The sequence below is a fragment of the Hippocampus zosterae genome, chromosome 13, assembly GCF_025434085.1.
Source record: "Hippocampus zosterae strain Florida chromosome 13, ASM2543408v3, whole genome shotgun sequence".
NCBI lineage: Eukaryota > Metazoa > Chordata > Actinopteri > Syngnathiformes > Syngnathidae > Hippocampus > Hippocampus zosterae.
Genome location: NC_067463.1, coordinates 4,025,892 through 4,046,017, shown reverse-complemented (window position 1 = coordinate 4,046,017; position 20,126 = coordinate 4,025,892). Strand labels below are relative to the sequence as shown.

Here is a 20,126-nt window from a genome sequence, read left to right as displayed (position 1 = left end):
GATCACATTCTGACAACTTCTTCACAACCGTCTCACATTTTATTTCCAAGCACAAAGAGAAACCTACATTAGCGTCTTGCTTTACTGTTAATCACTGACATTGTTTTTAGCTGTATGATTAAATGCAATGCATCTTTAGTGATATCGCGCCGTCACAATAGCTGCAGCCGTAAAGCGCTTTACGGAACATTTAACATAAAATAACGACATAAATCCAGCGTTGTTTCTGAGAACTGCTCCTCGCGTGCCTCGCAAGGTCAAAAATGTGCTGGATGAATTGAGAGGTGCTTGCAGATTTTGCTTTTCCTTGAAAGAATATTCAGTCGTACTGTTTCTGACAACTGCTTCATACAGTATCTATGTTGAATTGAACCCACACAGTCAAGTGTTTACTATGAACGGAAAGATGCGGTCAGATTTTGATGTCCCCCGTTTCCCTTAACTATTTATTAGTATGAGCACTGTTTCACGGAAAAAAAATAGCTTTTACTGTGAATCACTGAACACAAACTCGTTGCATTGTTCTTCACTGAATCATTTCGCCACGTCAAAACGTGAATGAAAACGGCTTCGCATCTGTGTTACGTTTTTTTCTGTATAAAGTGAAATGCATTTGCAGGCTTGTTTTTTGTGTAATTGCAAAACCAAAATTCTGCTGTATAATTCACATTTTACACTCGCGTGAAATGTTTCTTCACTGACTCAAACATGACTACTCATTGCAATTTTGTGGATAAACATTTTTGGAGAACCGCTTCACACCTGTGTTGCATTTTTCTTTCCAAACCAAAACATGGACGGTGTAAACTGCACATTTTGCTTCCCCGTGAACGACGAAACTAATATTTTGCACTTTTTGACAACTTCTTCACACGTGTGTTGCATTAAAAAAAAAACCTTGGGGGAATGTCTCAATTTTTGGGTGTTTGGCAAGTCACCAGTCAGTAGATAAGTTGACGTTAGAAAATTCCATTTATTTGTCAGAATCCTACACGCGCGCACGCGCACACACACAACAACACAAGAGGGAGGGGAAAAAACCCAATCAGATGTCAGTTTAACAATGGAATCCTCGTGATGACTGGTTGGATGTGGTCACGTGACACGGTAACGCGAGAAAACCGTCCTCTTACGCCACTAATGTTAGCCGTTGAACTTTTTTCACGCCGTTTCTCGATTGCTCAGTCATTTATGCAACAACAACAAAACAAAGTCAGCCAATGATGCGCAGATGGCTGTTTTTAAATACGGAAGATAACAGTGAAAGTGTATAGATCTATATACCGATATAGATTTACATACATATTTGTATAAATCCCCTCCGATTAGCAACTCGTGAAAATGTTGCAACTTCATCAATCCCAAACACGCACACACAAAGTACAACATTCACCCTATAGTACGCAGGAAATATTTGCATTGTTACGCGTGACACGAAAAGAGGAAAATAGACTCTTAAAGCTAAAAACTGTGTTTTTAAACCACATGACAACCACGCGCAACCCCTCACCCCCCCCCCCCCACAGAAAAAACAATTCTTCATTGTTATCTGAAAAATATATAATATGTACTGTATATATATATATCTCAGTTTCTTCTGTGGTGGTTTTGAAAAATAACTTCTTGCTGGGATACATTCAGCATCGACTCCGCACGGCGCCGCTGACAGGGTGATGTTTGCGTCACGCGTGTTTTGGTAGCTTGGTTGGTTGGGTTTGGGGTCAGTACCTGGTCTGGTACTCGTGGTGCCACCTGTTGAAGTCGTTGTAGAACAGCACGATGCTGCCCGACGCCATGCCTGTGATGATGCACCTGCATCACATCAACCACACGGGCAAAGTTATTTTATTTCAGGAATTATTATTTTCTGTTGGGCATTCCCGCAACACTTATGTATTTATTTAGTTATCGTATTTTCCCCACTAAAAGGCGCACTGGATTATGAGGCGCACTTCCAATGAATGGCCTAAATTGTCATTTTTTTTCATATATTGGACGCGCCGCATTGTAAGACACAATCTACAATGCATCCACTAGATGGAGCTATGCTCATGGAAAGCCCAACAGAACGATCAGATGTCAGTTAAATGTGTTCAATAAATCAGCGAGACAGTTCACTTGACCAACAGCAAGTTATACCGTTTGACTCATTAACGTAGAACTTTCTTGCCGCTGCTCTATGTCCGTGTTCAACTGCGTATCCGCGTTTGAATTCTGCGTTGTTAGCATGTCTCGAGCAAGAGCCATTTTGGGGTCGACACATTACCGTAATGACCGTACACATCGGATTTTAAGGTGCACTGTGAGCTTTTAATAAAACGGAAGGCTTTTCGGTGCGCTTTTTAATGCGGAAAATACGCTAGTTAGTTCGTTATGTGTCATGCTAAAGAACTGTTTTTATTTATTTATTAATGGATTCACTTTTGTTCAGGTACATTTTAAATGCAACTTAAAGCAGTTGGTGAAGTGAGGTGATGACTACGTGGGCTGAGTCGATCTAGCTTTTTTTTTTTTGTGGCCGATGCCGATTTTTGGCAGAGGAAAATTCAGAGAAGTGATTAATCAGCCGATCTAATAGCTAATGGGTAAAATAACGATATTTTTTTGTACCCTTAACACTTACAACAACAAAGATATGAATCGCAGGAAGGACGTTTGATTGATGTACAACACTATTCATTTAACAGGCAAAAATTGGCAGATTTTTTTTTTTTGCCAATTCTACGTCTTTTTCTAATGTGATCATATGTCTGAAAAAAATAAATGATGAAATCATCAGCCAGCCGATAAAATCGGTCAGGCACTCATGGCGACCGGGAGTGTTTTGGTGAAGTGGCTGCAGTTTGCTGACCTTTGGTCATGAGACATGGCCATGGAGCGGATGCCGGCGTCGCAGCCCGGGTAGGCAAACAGCGGCTTGAGGTCGTGTACCCGAAGGACGGAGATGACGCCGCCGTCGCCGCCCGTCAGCAGATACTGACCGTCGCGACTCAGCAGCATCGCCTGCCGATGGGGAAACACAACAAACACGTTTTTCTCACCAAAATCATTCCCAATTTTTCCTGAAAACAGATGATGAAAAAAATGGTAATATTCTTTGTCAGGATTTTAATGAAATCATTTAAACTCATTTTTCTTAAAAAAAAGAAGTTCTCCCAAAAGGTTATTTTACCTCAATATTGCAGCTTGCGACTTTCTTGTCCTCACAATACTACAGTGTGACTGTAAAGGTTGCATTTTCTTGGAACAAATTAAAAAGATAACTTTCACAAAATCCCTCATGTGCTTTCAAGTGTAATTCTGAAGTCATTTGCCCTTTTTTGGACCACGATTTATTTTTTATTGTATTTTTTTAAGGGCCAAATAAGAGTATATGCTATCTGTGTTTCCGATTTAAAAGAACCTCGTAAAATAAGTGTAAAATATGGATGCAACATGGTCCTCCCGCCAGCGCGTCGCCGCAACGACGTGTTCCCCCGCTGCGAGGCTGACATTTACTCGGCTTTTCCCGCTCGCCTCCGCAACACGCGGCCGAGAAGCACACAAATCACCGATCGCCGTCGCCGGCTTACGGACGACATCACGCGTTTCTTTCCTCGCAGGTGGCGTGGTCATGACCGGGGGGGGGGGAGGGGGGCGGCGACACGTGTGTTGAATCAAAATCACATTAAAGGTGAAAGTGAAACTTAAAACGTCGGTTTGGAGGAATCCATGCGAGGCACAAATGACGGCGGCCTAAATCAGAGCGGGTTGTGTTTGTGTGTCGTTTTCCAAGCGCGTGATCGGGAGTTCTGGTTTCCATCAAGCGTGGGCTTAATTGGCGCGCGACTACGCTATCCGACGTGGCTGCCGCGACTGGAACATGACAGAGTTTGAGGAAAATGATGACCGTCGATGCCTTGAAGTGGAAGCAAACGATTGTTTTGCCACAATGACGGATGGCGGAACTTTTCAAATCAGCCCGCAAAAGTGAAAGAAAACGTTATGACATTTTGCACACCATTTAAAAAGAGTTGCCGGGTGTCTTGACAAGTAAGATCAATCATGACAATGCAATTATCAGTTCTGTTGAAACCGCTCACCTCACATGCTCGATAGCCAACGGTTAATATTTCACTCAGTGTTCCTCAAGGCTCTCTCTTTGGCCCACTGTTATTTCCCCCCAAAATGTGCAGACTATACAGCCATATTTCTAGTTGGGTGAAAAATGACGAGAATGTTTTTTTTTGTGGCGTTAATGAACATTTCCGACATAATCCTCAGAAATCCTCGTCTGCTACAAACGTGTGTCCGAGACGGGAGTTCCACATTTACTGCCACACAAACCGGAAAGCTTTCAACGCTCGGGCAGTTGACTTATCCATGACGCCGCAGAAAACAGTTGTAATTGCATTCAACAAATATGACTGCTCTGCTAAGTGGTTGGATTTGGAACACAAATTGGGTATTTTTTCACATGGGCAAGCAATGGGAATGACTTTCCTTTGTGGATAGGATGGAAGGCATCAAACGATGTGTAGAAAATGTGGAAGTCATCGGCCCCCTCCCGCGACTTGTAGTGTTTCCCGCCCGCCCACTGTTCCAGACTCGCTACAAAGTCGTCCCCCGCCGGGAGGCCGACATTTACTCTGCTTCACTTGCTGGCCCCAACGCGGCACGGCTGGGAAGTACACAAATCAACGACTGCGCCCGACGTGGAGCATTTGCCTCCTCGCAGGTGGCTTTCACGTGACTCAGCAGATAAAAATGGGGACGGGAGCCAACGTCGGTTCGTGTCTCCAACAGCGCCGCCGTATCTGCGTTTCTTGATAGAATGCGCAGAACGAATGGATGTCATTCTTTTGCAGCTCCGCTTACAGTCGTGTTTCGAGTTTTGGCGGCGGCAGTTTGAATTCTGTCATGGATGCAAAAAGTAACAAAAGCATCTGTTCTTTGTGTTGCGATGATATTGTGCATGCGGCGACACTGCAGATCTACTTTGCATTTTGTCTCTTTGAGACCACTGTTTTGTCGTTTTTAACGTGCAAAAGCAGCCAAAATGTCTCAGATTTGAGTTTCCGCACAGTAGAAAATGGATGGTTAGCATTTCTTTTTTTAGAGTGTGTGGAAAATACACATCTGCGCAGCCAACAACAGTCTAGCTCTGCTTAAGCGTTTTGTGATTTATGATTTGAAATGGAGGGATTTTCAACACCACTGTTTTCAGATCTACGCCAGGATGCGCATTCAACCTTGATCATTCACTGCCACTGATTCCAAGTATCGATGCCCTTTTCACAGTAAAATTTCAATGAACACAATGACAGGGAATTGAGATTCCTTTCAGATACGCGTGGAGTCCGCCATGTGTCAAAACGTGGCAGTTTAGCGCCAACTACTGCTGAAGAAGAGTTAGCCAATATCCGATTTTTTGGGGGGGCCTTCAGTATCGTTGGCGAGTATCGACGGCCTTCGGTATTGTCGCCTTGTATCGACACCCGTCACGAGGACCAGATACCTCGAAATGAGGTGAACGATGAACCGATACTGATTTCTGGAATCGGTACTTGCACGTCCCTCGTGAACTTTATGGAAAGGCAGAAAGTCCAAAGAGCCTATTCATTATTTGACACAAGTCAATTTTCCATATTTTGGACGCAAAATGACCTACCCAGGTCTGAGTTCATCATTCTGACACGACCCATTTTCCGGGGGTTTACGACGCAATCGTTTCTGCTTTTCTGAAAATATTCTAGAGTGCACGACCTCGCCGACGCCCAGCAGGAGGCGCCGCGCCGGCAGAAAAGGCGGGCCGCCGCTCGCTTGCTCGTAAATCCTCCGCCGGACGAGCGACCGCACAAGGCAAACGTTCCGCCGCTCAGCGGGAGGTAAGCTGGCCCGGCCGGCTCGTATGACTCCACGAGAAAATGCGCTCAAATTCTCTCAACTTCTCGCAGGTACAAATGGGAGCAAAAGAGTCGAGATTTACGGCACCGTTAAGGCCCCGAGTCGAAAGTTGGGGGTTCTCAAATTTTCTGGGTCCATGGACGACTCGCAAGGGAGACATTTTTCCAAGGGTCCCCCGCTAACCCCTTCATGATCCTCACGCCAACTGTACCCCCCCCCCCCCTCAACGCAACAGAAATGAAAAGAAAAACAAACAAACAAACATCTGAACGCCACAAGAAGAAACGGGACATATTTTGAAAGCAATGACATATGATGAGAATTAAGTCCGATGTTTTCACTGTTTTTTTTGTCCAAATCAAATCCAATAAAATACGATGACATAAAGGTTTAAAAGTTTAACAAGGGGGGGAAAAAGTCATATATTGTGAATTTGTAAATTACGACGTGAGGATGGGCACGGACGTTTTTGGAGCCTCTTTAATGTTTCGTGAAATAGTTGACATGCAAAATCACACGTAACCTAACTACCGACCTGGAAAAAAAAACATTAAGAAGCAAAATCTATTTGGTCAGCTTACTCCATTTTTGAGGAACACATTATTATATAACACATTTATTCAACAACCATGGCTTCAAATTAAAACTGGCTTCAGGTTAAACTTAAGGTAAAAAAAAAAGCGCCTTTGGTTGAGGGGGTCCGAAGACGGCTGGCAAAGGCGCCAGCGCGCCCGCGACGCTCATGAGGATCGTGGAGGGATGAAAGAACAAATTCGCAACCAAGTGGAATAATAATTCTAAGAAAATTAATAATAACATTAAAATCACAATCAGGGATGTCGTTATCAAATATTTTGGTATTTGGATATTCTTCTAAAAATTCTATTGAATATTCAACAAGCATTCAGACCCGAAAATAAATAACTCCATTTTATATATATTTTGCTTTGTTAAATAAATAACACATTTTATTGAATAATAAACAACTTTTTTTTCCATTTCTCCCTTAAATTTGGTCTACGCATACTCGCAAAAAATTCCGCAGGTTTCTCAGTCTGTTTTTTTGGGAGCGCGTAGCGGCCATGAAATTCAAAGTCACGAGTATTTGCTGGGACAATCGAGTTGATCAAGTTGAATATGAAATAGTGTCTTTATGGTGTGAATTAAATAGAGTTGGAAAAGGATTTGCAAATCATTGAATTCTGTTTTGGTTATTTTATATATATATATATATATATATATATATAGAGCAAATAATCCAAATACGCGCACCGTTACACCCCGAAACATTTTGGAGGGCAAACGGAAAGGATGAAAGCCTCATCGAACGGACAATGTCAAACTTCTGTGGGAAGGCGTCTGCTTCCAGGCTAACATCTCACGGGGAATCATTCCTTTTCCCTCTCGTGAACTTACAGACTTGCCTTCGTACATTTCACAGCGGCCATGTTTGCAGTGGTGTGAGTGAGAGCGGCAATCCCGGCAACCCGACAATCACCGGAGGCTTCCTAATGGGAAACAGACGCGCGGCGTACATTTACATTTCCCAGGCCAGGCCGGAAACAACGGGTCGGGCCAGGCCAAGGCGGTAGCTGCCATCCTGTGTCATTTTAGCCAAGCAGAGAGGAAGTCTGGGAACGTGAGACGGCTGCTGGGGGTTGGGTTGGGGGGTTAATGGCGTAGGTGTGCGAGCCCGACGGCAAGTGCGGAATGTTCAATCGTCGCGCGGGCGCCGCGTACCCGATGCGAGCTGACAACGAGCGGCGCCCATCAAAAGGAGCGTTTCCTCTCTGCGTGAAAGGGCCGCGAGGCCTGTTCAGAATGGGCCTTTAATCAGGGTGACTTACACGAGGACCCCCCTCCCATATCATTGGCCTCAGGAAGTGACATAATGGAAAAACTATCCCATGTAATGACTAGCATGAACACAGACCGATGAAAAGGAAGTCGTCGGGCAGGTAACATTTGGCATGTGGACTGACCAATAAGGAGGCGGCGACACGACACACAGACGTAACAAGCAACATTTTTTTTTTCGAAGCTAAATTGTTCTTGAGTAGTTTTAATTAGGCACAGACCAATTTTAATTGCCCGACCAATTTAAGACAGACAAAATTCAGAAGATATTTTTTTATAAATCTATACCAACTTAAAAAATAAACTTATAAATATTTGAAATATTTTTGTTTATAATGTAATGTGTCAGTGTTTTTTTTAAAAAGGAATTTAAAAAAAAATGAGCAAAAATGTATACAAAAAAAATCTGGCTTTTTTGGCAGTTTTTTTGTTGTTGCAATAACCGCAATGTGTTGATTTTTGTACCAAAAAAAATCTTTGCAGATTGTTTTTTTTTTTGTATTAGCTGCAATGCGTTGACCGACCTTGATGGCGTCCTCCACCCGCATGTGCCCCAGCAGCTTCCCATTGACACTGAAGACCCCAAACTGTCCTTTGTCGTAGTAGATGACGCAATGGCCCTCGGCTGAGGCCTGGATGAGGCGCGGCCGCGAGCAGCCCTCCGGGCCCTCGAGGGTGCGCAACAGGTCCCCGTTCATGGAATGGATCAGGCACGGACCCTCTGCACATACCACGTGGGGGTTTGGGGATTTAGAGGGAGTCGGGGCAAAGCGGCGGGAGCGGAAAGCGGCTGACCTTTGCATCCGCTGAGGACCAGACCCAACTCGGCGCACACGCAGGAGCACGTGACTTCGCAGTCGTGGCCCGTCAGGATGGCCCGAGGTGTGGTGATGCCTGCTGGGGAAACAAACACTCGCGTCACCACCCGCGCACGACAGTCAAGCCATTTGTGGTCAGACGAGACCCCGTTGGTTGTTTCGGTGACCCAAACCAATGAAGAGCAAGACGGTCCCGGACCTGATGACTGGAAGTGATGAAACTAATCACGAGGAAGCTTTTGAATTCAAATTGCTGGTTGGAGTCGGTCTTGGAAGCGTTTAAAAAAATAAATAAAATAAATAAAATTTAAATTTTCAGCCTGTGAATGTTTATTTAAATGCCGTTTCGGACGATGGAACAGAATTTGAATGTCTTTTGGTTTGAATGATGGTTTCTTAAAATAAATCAATAAATAAGAGGACAAGAAAGTCACGAAGCAGTTGCAGTTTTAAAATGTCATGACTACCATGTCGAAAAACCACTGAAGAGGTTTCAGAAGTAAGCAGCTAATTCCGGGCTCCACATGAAAAAATATGTCTATGTACCTGGCATTGATTGGCCAATTCTTCAAAAATCCTGAAAAAAATGTCCATGGCATGGAATGAGTTCAATGACTTTGCAAAATTATATATATAAAAAAAATCTAATTGGTTTTCTAAATTAAAAAATTTATGTATTTGGAAAAAGACAAACAACAATGTTATAAGAATAATCCATATTTTTTGATTTTTATAATCATCATTTCCAAAATTATGAAAAAAAATATTTAAAAAAAATGTCCTTTGCATAGAATGAGTTCAATGACATTATTAAATTGTTTAAAAAAAAACAATACAAAAAAACAAATCCACGTTCTTTTTCTAAATTTAAATGTTGTATTTGTAAAAAACAATACAACAATGTCAAAAGAATGCTCCATATTTTTCGTTTTTTTTTTTTTTACAATCATCATTCAAATATGAAGTCATTGACAGTCATTTTGGAATGTTGTCATGCCTTTGATGCTTTCCATTTTGCCGTCGGCAGATGTTTCCGTTTGAGAGCACATGTTGGAAGCCGAAAACGAAGAAGAGGAGGAAGCATTTATGCGCGTTTGCTTTGGCACGAGCTGAAAGGAACCCCCCCAAGCCACCAAAAAAAAAAAAAAAAACCACAAAAATACGGAATTTCGTCTGTACTAAGTTTGGACTTTACTGACATTTTTAATTATTTGCGCCGTATCTTGAGCTTGAGCACATGCAAACATCAAATGCAATGTGATACTTTTAGTGTGCCAATGCTTGGACGCTTACAAAAACTAAAAAGTCGTTCATCTGCAGAGAAGCCCTTGCCACTTTTGTACTCTTTTTATTTTTATTTTCTCAATTAAAAAAAAAAAATACACAAGCGGCTAACAGTCAAGTGTCATTTCTGAGTGTGACCAGCTGATGGCGACGTTGTCTGAGGAATCGATGCAAGCTGCACTTGAGCCAATCGGAGGCCTTTAGTGTGTGTGCGCGCGCGCGTGTGTGTGTGTGTGTGTGTGTGTGTGTGTGATGTGCAACCGAGTGCAATGTGCCACGAGTGAGCTTTTGGTGTGCATTTACATGAGCGATTCGGCTTTTGGGAAAAGACAGAAAGGCAAAGTCAGGCATTGTGAGTGTGTCACTGCGGTCCGTCTCTTGCAATGTGGCATTGAAGGCTTCGTCAGCTCTGCCGTGGACTGACACACAAATCATGTTGACAGTCGACAAGATTCGTTACACAATCGGGTTTGATCAAATCCAATAGGCCGTATTCTTTTTTTTGTTCTTTGAGCTGTTTTGATTTGAAAGGAGCGGAAAACATTTTAGGGTCTATTATAATTCCTCAAAGGTATTTGTGAAAGTAAAGATAATTGTGAAACAATGGAATCATTCTGAAGGAAATTAAATTTGTTTATATTGAAATTGACTCGAAAGGGAAAGTTGCAAAAATGTACAGAGAACAAAAAAAGCATTGATGGTATTTTCTTGACAGGAAAATAACATCTGATTTCAAATAATTAGTAGGACAACAATCAATAATTATTAATTAAAATGGGAATGAAGTTGATTTTTTTTTAACTAAAATGAAATGATCAAAGATGAAAACCGATTATGAGACGAAAAGTTCCCCAAAGAGTGATTTGTTTTTCAACTGAGAGTCTGAAATGATTTATCTTGCTCTCATATCACAATAATCTGCCGTTAGAACGGGGGTGACTTTTGATATACACTGTCCAGATCAAAATATGGATGGATCGAGATTTATCTGGATATGTGAGGCATATACACACATTGTAAATGTGTTTTGCGAGCCTCCCCTCGCAAAAGTAACATTTTTCACATTTATCGACCGTGTGACCTGCACGCCTCCACCCCTAAATAAAATAAAGTAAATCTGAATAAGCAAATTTGGAACTGAACTGCGTTTATATGAGAGTCTGCTTTTGGTTTCCTTGTGTAGCCTAGCGTTTGGTAGCACCTCCAAGGAACTTTTCCAGTCTCCCATCAAGATTGTGTGTGTGTTGTGCACTTACTAGCGGCGCTCTCGCCGATGCTGCTTAGCTTGCCGTTCCAGTACCACAGTAGCAGAGTGGCGTCACGCGAGCCTGACACCACGTAGCAGTCGCCGCCGATGTACGACTCGGACCGGGCCAGACACGTCACCACGTCGCGGTGACCGAACACGATCTGAGTCAGCTTGCCTACCGACAAAAAACCCCCACAAAAAACAAAAAGGGAAGCATCAACATGGAGTCATTTGGTTTCTGCATCAAGATTTCATAAATCCATAAATAATACATAAACACGGTCATCTAATGCAATAATTTCAATGGGTGATCTTGGCAAAGGATAAAGAATATATGCCTGTGAGTATTGCCGTATGTTCCGTCTGGATGCGCTGCGACTGCTCACGTTAATAATTAGCACCGTGTTGATGCTACTGTCGTCAGTCCAACGATGGTGTTTTTGCATTTTGTGTGTGTGTGTGTGTGTCAGCATTAAAATAGCAGACTATTGAGTCACAAAATGAATCTGATAAGGTGAAAAACAATGAATCTTGCAGTGATTTGGCTTCTCTCGGACGCTTGTTGCGAAGTTGGGATTAGTTTTCCTTTATTTTAGTTTTATGATTTTTTTTTGGGTTAAAAAGAACTTTTTGGGGGGCATTTAAGAACGTGAAAATATATTTTCCAACATTTCTCTGAAACATACTCGTTTGATCATGGAACAATCACCCCGGCATGATTTTCATGCGCACAATTTCTCATGGAGGGGTCACTTCATTAGGGACATGTGAAAAATCGGATATTTTGAACACGACGGATCAATGAAAATTCAGATGAACTTCACCCAGGGCCAAACTATTCCAATGTGGGTCCGAATTCAGAAGTGTCACTAATGTTATGGAACTCGAGTGTCATCCAAAGCGGCGAATGACGGGATAATAGCGGGACGGGATGGCGGCTGTTTGCACTTTTTGTCACCGTCCGTCTGCTCGTCCTGCAAGATCAACACACGAGCGCTCCGACTCTGCGAGAATAAATATTTGTCCCGCGTGTGCGAGAGGCTAATTGCTGTCAGATTTCAGCTCCTCCATCGACCGCGGCTTCGCCGTCTAATCCTCATTAAGAGCGACCTCGGCCCGTCAAAGTCCCGCTTGACATTTGCACCCCAAGGGAAAAAAAAAATCTAAAAACGTCCACCTAATTGAGTTGTATCGCGTGAAAAGATGAGTGTTATTCAAGAGGGCGGCCTCGAAACCAACCATGTCAAGCGTTTGACGTCTTGATAAACACACAGGCTATTGAATGCACGCGAGCGGACCTACTCTCATTCGAAAGTATGCACAAACGCTCAATCGCTCACACAAATCTGCTCTCACACAAATACACGCATTGTCACACTCTCAACACACACACACTCATAGCCTCTTATTCTCTCGCAGGCAGACTCATTTTCATACGTTCTCGCGACACACACACTTCCATTCTCTCACACCCACACCCCCCACACAATTGATCACTCACACACACACACACGCACGTGCACACACACACAAGATCGCACTTACTCATATAGTCTCTCACAATCTGACAATCACTTTTCTCGAGACACACACACACACACACACGCACGCACGCACGCACGCACAGACGAGATTGGACACGTGAGACTTCATGTAGCAATCAGCCCTGTGTAATTGTTAACCGCCCTGTTGCGGAAGGTGGGTGGGGGCCGGGCAGCTTTTGAGTGTGTGCGATTAAACCGTGTTCCACCTGCACACCCCAGTGGCAGAGACACAATAGAGCCATCTTTACACACACATGCACACGCGCACCACCTCACCTCTATTAAACATGCGGGGAGGGGTTGCACGACCTGGTGAAATTGATTCGGAGGCACTTTGTGGAGGATTGCAAGTGCAAAAGAAATAGAATAGAGCAAAGAGCTGCGTGCAGATGAAGGCGGGACAGTTTCATTCCGGAGCCCCGACCTACTCCCCGATGGCTGCATTGGCCGGAACAAACGGGAGAGAAAACATTCTGAACAGCTCTCGGTGGAATGCATGACATGAACAAGCAGAATAATGAGAAATGACCTCATTGCTCAAAATGGGGTCATCCAAATATTAGCAAAATAAAAATACATTGAATAAATAACTACTAAAATACATGTTTTGAAAAAAAATCCACCCAAAAAGAATTTCATTCTATAAAATATGTAAACAAAAGCCAACAGAGAATAACTGCTCAGTCCAGTAAATGCAACTTGGCTGCAGATGTGTTAGAAGAATCTATGAGCAAAAATGTATCATGTTTAAAGTTTCATTTATTTGGGCACATCGAAGCGTTTGGGTGCATATCCAGCACCCCCAAATGCCTACACACAAAGGCGCCGGCCACCTGGCCGGAGGGCTGTTGAAGTCCACGATTAGCACGTCAATATAGGTGGGCGATCATGGGGGAGAAGGCGAAACTCGGTCACAAAAGGGGAATGAATAATTCGGGAACAGCGGTTGAGCAACAAAAGACGAGTTGAGAACACCCGTCGCGCCCAGATGACATTGACCATCCGCAAAGTCTACAGCATGCTAATTCGATGTAGACCAGCCAGAAAAGGCGCCAATGTACTGGTGGTTCGAGGTTGAAAAACAGGTAACCAATCACTACTGAGGTGCCCGACCGGGGGTGCGGCATGCAAATATTGGGGGCAGTGTTTTTCTTGTATTTTGCATATGTTACAATAAAATGTGGAACTCGCGGAGACGGGACTTGGAGTGTGATCGCGGAGCAACAACCGTCGTTCGCTCTCAGAGGTCCGCTCCCGCCGATATTGAAGACAATTTTCCTGTGTGCCGAGTCGTTCCTTTAACTTTGTCCGAGAAAATCTCTGACAAGATGTGACGGAATAATAATTTTGTATTTGATCCTTGAGCGCCGTTGGTGTGCGTCCAGAGGATGGTGCTTGAGTCAAGGCCGCGAGAACTCCTTTTCCTCCTTTTCTGGCTACTACGCTTGCGTCTTTTTGCCGCACGATCGGGCTTAGCGGATTTCACGCTAATCAAAGCCGCAATTTGCATCCTGCGTTCGGGGCTGACATTTGGCTTCATGGGAGGGAAAAGAAAGACTCACGGGCAAAACGCAAGAGCTTTTCAGAGATGAGAAATCATTCAGGTGTCGTTCCATATTATCAAGTCTTATCCCCTGAATGAATTGCATCAATCTGGCCATTTATTTATCGGTTCGCTGGACTGTGACGTTAACAAAGCTCATGCACATCCTTTGTGGATTTTTGTCGCTACTGTCGCCTCTCTTACCTTCGTGATGCTAACATAGCAACATCGCACTCCCCCCCTCCCTGATTATATGACAAGCACAATCCCTCACGAGGTATCGCGAGAGCCTGCGCCAAGTCGGCGTTGACCTACCCGTGTCTGTGGAGTAGATTCGGAAACTCTTATCCCAGAATCCGCAGAGCAGGATGAAGCGATTGTCGGCCGTCACGATGAAACACTGCGAGCTGATCTGGATGCTTTGATCCAGGAGGTCCGAGATCTGCCGCCGGTGGCTGCCCATGTTGCTAGCTGAGGAGAGAGGGAACGCAAAACATGTCCCATCAACTCCAGGATGCTTTTCTCTTGTGAATGTGACGGAAGAACCTCAAAACTACCAGACTAAAAGGGGAAGGCTGCCGGTCCTTTTTTTTTTGTGGCCTAGAAGCACCCAATTCCGTTCAAAATCGACCAGCCTTTTTAGCCGCATGGCTACAGTGAGGTTAAGCTAATGTTTATGCTCTTTTACTTCGAACAGGAAACTCTCCACTGACTCGCTTTTTAGCCTGCTCTAGTCTACTGGACGTCCGTTTATCTTCTCATAAGTGAGCAGGTCAATTCTGAACGATGCGATTTGGAAAAGTATTGTACTAAAGATCGTTTTAAGTGAACCGGACTTTATTTCGGGCCTGTTGAATCAAGATTCCTCAATATTTTGAGGCCGACTGGAATGATGGATTTTCTTTTGCGTGAATAAGGACAAGAAGTGGCACCGAAAAATCCATCCCCTTCCCTAATTATGTTGATGGTGGCAAACGAGTTACGGTTGAATTCAAAACTGCCGCTTCTCCCCGTTATAAACGGTTTCGGATGCACACACTTCATTTCAGAAGGTGGCGGTAACGCACCAAAATATTTGCCATAAGAAAGTTGAAGAAATTGCCTCTCTCTCTCAAAAAAAAGCTAGCTTAGCATGCAGCATCCGCTACAATATGGATTTACTATTTATAGCCCCAAAAGACTCAATAATTGACTTTGATTCTACCTTACGGGCACAATGTGATGTGGGATTCTAATTAAGGTAAGCCGTTTTAAAGTAAAAAGGACCACATTTTTGAAGTTTGACATCTAACCAGAAGTTGTTCTCTGCCATCACCATCATTATGGAGGGATGGATTGTGGGTAAAAGTCCACCTGTAAATTTAATTTTAATATATACAAGTCGGACCTGATTACAATTCGCAGGCCGAGCCCAATATGAGAAAAAGTGCGACTGTTATCTGATCTTTCTTCTTGAGCGTCACCTCCAGTACATTCTGGGATTAGCTCTCTTTCTGATCTTGGTCTTTAGTTAATCTAGTTACATCTGCTGAATCTGAAATTTAGTGCTCCGCGCGTAATAAACAAAGATGACAGTCCGATAATCACAGCAATAAAAGTACAAGAAATACAGTCCATGAACGGGGGTCACATTCCAACACGGCTGCATTCTATTTTGTTGCCACGGCGATTAAAGAAAGAAAACATTAAACACGCTGACGGTGGTGTTTACGGGCCCTGAGAGGCTGACTAACGATGCAGACTTCACCTTCCGGCAGTCCGGACGGAGGCTCGCTGGTGAGAAAGTGCACTTGGCTGACCCGCGCTCATCCTTAAGAGGCATCTTTGGGTTTATTTTATGTGACGGATGAGTCCATTTGGAATGTGGGGGTGTCAAAAAGGCGAGAGAACAGGTGTCAAGAGGAGTGAGAAAGTGAGAAAGGCCAGCGGCACCTGCACCGCGCGCTTTGACGTTTCCCAGCATCCCCAGCACTGCTTTTTGGAATGCGCCAAGTGTAAATATATTGCTGATAAGCACGAGATCGGCTCAGTGGAGGCGCTCACTGTATAAGTGGAGACGCAAGGTGGTAGATGACCCCCGCTGCATACTCCATTTGTTACGTTGTTTTCATCCGACATTGATCCGAAACATCTTCGCTCCGATTTACAATCGCCCCCCCCCCCCATCTATCTAAATGCATGTTTGTTTGCATGCTTGTTAGTCACAACAGCTCTCTGGCTTTTGTGTCGGTTAGCTCGTATGACTGTAGTTCTAATATAAATCTACTGTAAATCTGAAATGGATTGTAGACACCCAACACACAGGAATGAGTTATGCGGCCATTGTGCTGAAGGGGGGGGTCTCATTATTGTTCAACATAACAGGCTAACTCACTCCATATAATTAGCATTACTGCCCTCTAGCGGAATTCATGGTACATAGCACTCATCAATACTGTGATCGATTTTGTTTGCGAGTGGGCCTGGAACTTCGCTCATGAGATGAACTGGGATTCACGACACTACAAACCCTTTCAGGGACGGCGGCTACTACAGTGGACAGCTCATCATGTTATCAGGTTGCAGGGCGCATGAAGAAAGAGCCTTCTGGAGACCGTCAATCAAAAATGCAGCTCTTCAAGAATGGTCAAGGTGTCCCTAATAAAGTGACTGATGCGTGTCCACGTTGTAAGTGAGGTGAAGTCATGCACATACACGAGTGTGGCCCACTTCCACCACCACTCCTCCTCCTCCTCCTCGTCTGCATCATCATCATCATCATCATCATCATGAAACAAGTCGTGAAGGATGAGAGGCGGCCATATTTGTCCTGACAGCCCATCGTCAGCCCGTTCTCAATCACGCATTATTACCGCATTCGTATTCATTGCGGCTGACACGCGTCCTTTTCCTGGCGCTCAAATTAAAGCAAAGAGGATGCATTGGAAGGGTGGGGTTGTTGGGGGGGGGGGGGGTATGGAAAGGATGGTGGGTGCGGGGTGGGTACTTGATGATGAAATGCCGGGCCTAGGCCACAGCTCATTGCATTCCAATTTGCATGCAAATGGCAGCGGGCGAGAGCAAGGCCTATATCACGGCAAGACAAGCGTCTGCGGTCATGAAAATCATTTCATGCACATATGAGCTTGTGCAGTGATGGCTCTTTGAAAAAAACAAAACAAAAAACAGGAAGCGTACCAACAAGAGGGTCGATCTCCACAGGAAGTTGGTAGTCCTGCTGCTGCACCCCCGAGCTGGGGTGACCTGAAAGGGAAACAAGACACACGGGATGATTAGTGAAATGTCAGCGGGTGGATGGCTGGATTAGACTTCATTGTGGCCGCAGTCAACCAACGTGGTCACTCGCCGCCACCCCCGCAGTCACACAGCCGTGATGTCGGAAAAACTGCAAAGCGCAATGCGGGAAAGTCGATTTTGAGAAAGCTTACAGTGTGTATTAATTACAAAATACAAAACTGAAGTTTGAGAGGATATTCACTGTAAATGCCATCCATTCACTGTTTCGGTGCTCAGGCCAAAGTCATAAAATTGGCACTCTGGCGCTATCTGGTGGGATCTTGGTGTTGTGAGATATTTGCAAACAGTCCTCTATTTTGGGAGTCGGATACTTCAGAAAAAAAAAGTGAGACTGTATATTGCGGTTACGCTTGGGATATAAAGTCAGAAGAATTATTGCAAATGTCATCTGTAGATCATACTTTTGAATTCAAACTAATTTGATAGGATTATGACTAATCTTTCAGCGTTCGGGTTTCCTTTTCAGCGCGGGCTCAATACTGCTACGTAATGAATCACTAGTTGACGACCGTACCGCCCAAAATATGCACACATTACTAATTAAGACAATGAGATGTCAGCAGTCTGGCAAAATGGGCCGCTTCGCTCCCATTTGATCAGCTGTCACGTTCACAAATTTCGGAAGATCAAATTTGATATTCCTGCCAGAGTGTTGGACGGCCCGGGAATGAATCGGGCTCAGCTGATGGATGGAGGTGGACGTTTGGCCAAACGAAGGCTGCTAAGTGTGTCACATTTGATCTAAGTACACTCAGCGGACGCAGTCGCTCGCCCGCCCGCGAAATCAAGGGCCGTCCCGCCAGCGGATCAGTCGAAGATTGAACGGGGGTGGGTTTTTATTTATTTATTTTTTCTGTGGTCACAGATCTTAGGAATGACGATGGCGGGAAAATGACAATGCACCAAATTCTTCTCGGTAATCAGCGGAGATAACGACAAAAAAAAAAAAAAACGTAGTCAAAAATCTTGTTTGAATGCAGGAAAATATTTCAAAGTCATAGATACGTGAGCTAGTACGCTGACAAAAATGCAAAAATAAAAAACACGAGCGCGGGCCAAAATCAGTGGCAATTATAGCAAAAATTGAAAGAGTGAAAAATAGCAGAAAAAAATTAAAACAGCAAAATTATGTATTGGAAATGCAAAACAGGAATACAAATAACAAGAGTAAAGATCACAAAACAAACCAAATAAAGTACAAAAATAGTAAAAACTGCAAAAATAAAAAATAGCAGAAATAGTTATATATATTTTTTAAGGTAAAATGAGTTGAGTTAAATGATCAAAGATGTTGAAATAATAGGAGCAAAAACTACTCAACATAGCAATATCAAAAATCGCAAAAACACCTAGATTACTGTTGCTAAATATTTTAGCAAAGTACAAATAAAGTATACGATTTACAAATGAACTTCTCTCAATAAAAACACGCATAAAAAATATCATTTATTTCTGTTGTCTTATTTGTTATTATACAAAATATAAATAACACCAATAACAAAAAAAAGAGTAAATGGAAAAATTCACCAAAAATCTGAGGTGCTTTTGGCACACAACGGCATCGCAAATGTGAGTGTAAAAAGACAACGCTGATCATTGACACATCGGAAGCGCACGTGCCGGCGTCTGACCTGTCAGGCCGTGCCACTTGTTGACGGCGAAGACGCGGCTGGCGGTGACGGTGATGACAGCGGGCGCCGTCAAGCCCGGCTGCGTGTTGGCGGCCACGTGGCTCACGGGCGAGTTGGACGGGAACTTAAGCACCATGATGACGTCCTGCTGCATCTGCTCTGTGAACATCAGCGGCGTCTGCAGGAGAAGATACTGTTCAGGTGTGCCCCCCCCCAACAAAACGAGGGATGGTGGCGACGTGCAGACACGATGAGGATGGAAAGTGGGGAAACGGGGTTTTATCGGGGGAGGGGCGGAAAAAAAGAGAAGGAGAAAGAGCGTCAGGACAGGTGGCTTGAAACACCGAGAGGCTTTTATTTGTCGAGAGAAAAGTTCAACCAGGAAGTCCAAAAAAAAGAAAAAAGCCATGAGTAAAAGATAGAACAAACAGCACTAAAGATTGGAAAAAAATAGGAAAGATAGCACAAATAGGAGTTAACGTTTAAAAAAAAATAAAGGAACAAAAATAGTCAACTTAGCAGCAAACACTGTTAAAAAAAAACCTAAGCAAAAACTATATACTTTAACACAGTAAAAGTCAGCATAAAAATAGAATCAAAATGAACTTTATTGCAATAAAATCTGATTGGCAGCTTCTCAGTTCTCAGGAATGTAGATAAAGTCGCAAAAAACGTTTTTTCAAAATCTATTTTAATAAAGTAATGACAGAAAAATAGTATCAAAAGAATTGGAAAGATAAAAATGGTGGCAAATATAAGCACAAAATTATCGTGAGCATAGCAGTAACATCTGCTCTGTGAACAAAGATGCATGTGAACAAAGATAAATAGCAAAAAGATACTTGTACGCAAAAACAGGATGCACGAAGACGTTCCACGGACCCGAAACTGAACACGAAATTGGCCATTTTGGGTTGAAGTAGGTTGGCAAAAAAACACAAAATCAGGCAGAGTCACCAGTTTCAGTGATCAACACCAAATTGGGTGGACATGTCTGTCAAAACCAGATGCACCAAA

At 43.5% G+C, this 20,126-nt stretch overlaps 1 protein-coding gene across 7 annotated transcripts in view; it reads right to left on the bottom strand.

The window, feature by feature from the left end:
• Positions 1-953: 953 nt before the first annotated feature.
• lrba (LPS responsive beige-like anchor protein) overlaps positions 954-20,126 on the bottom strand; it is a 177,564-nt gene continuing 158,391 nt past the window's right edge. For 3 of the 7 annotated variants that reach the window (XM_052083595.1, XM_052083599.1, XM_052083596.1), the window contains 8 exons: positions 19,110-19,302; positions 17,359-17,424; positions 14,497-14,652; positions 11,102-11,269; positions 8,539-8,640; positions 8,268-8,464; positions 2,852-3,003; positions 954-1,812 (listed from right to left, as the gene is read on the bottom strand). In XM_052083595.1, the coding sequence (XP_051939555.1) occupies positions 1,722-1,812; positions 2,852-3,003; positions 8,268-8,464; positions 8,539-8,640; positions 11,102-11,269; positions 14,497-14,652; positions 17,359-17,424; positions 19,110-19,302 (1,125 nt within the window). In that variant the 3' untranslated portion in view covers positions 954-1,721. The remainder of the gene's footprint in view (positions 1,813-2,851; positions 3,004-8,267; positions 8,465-8,538; positions 8,641-11,101; positions 11,270-14,496; positions 14,653-17,358; positions 17,425-19,109; positions 19,303-20,126) is intronic. The other 4 variants (XM_052083600.1, XM_052083601.1, XM_052083597.1 and 1 more) reach the window with 3 other exon arrangements.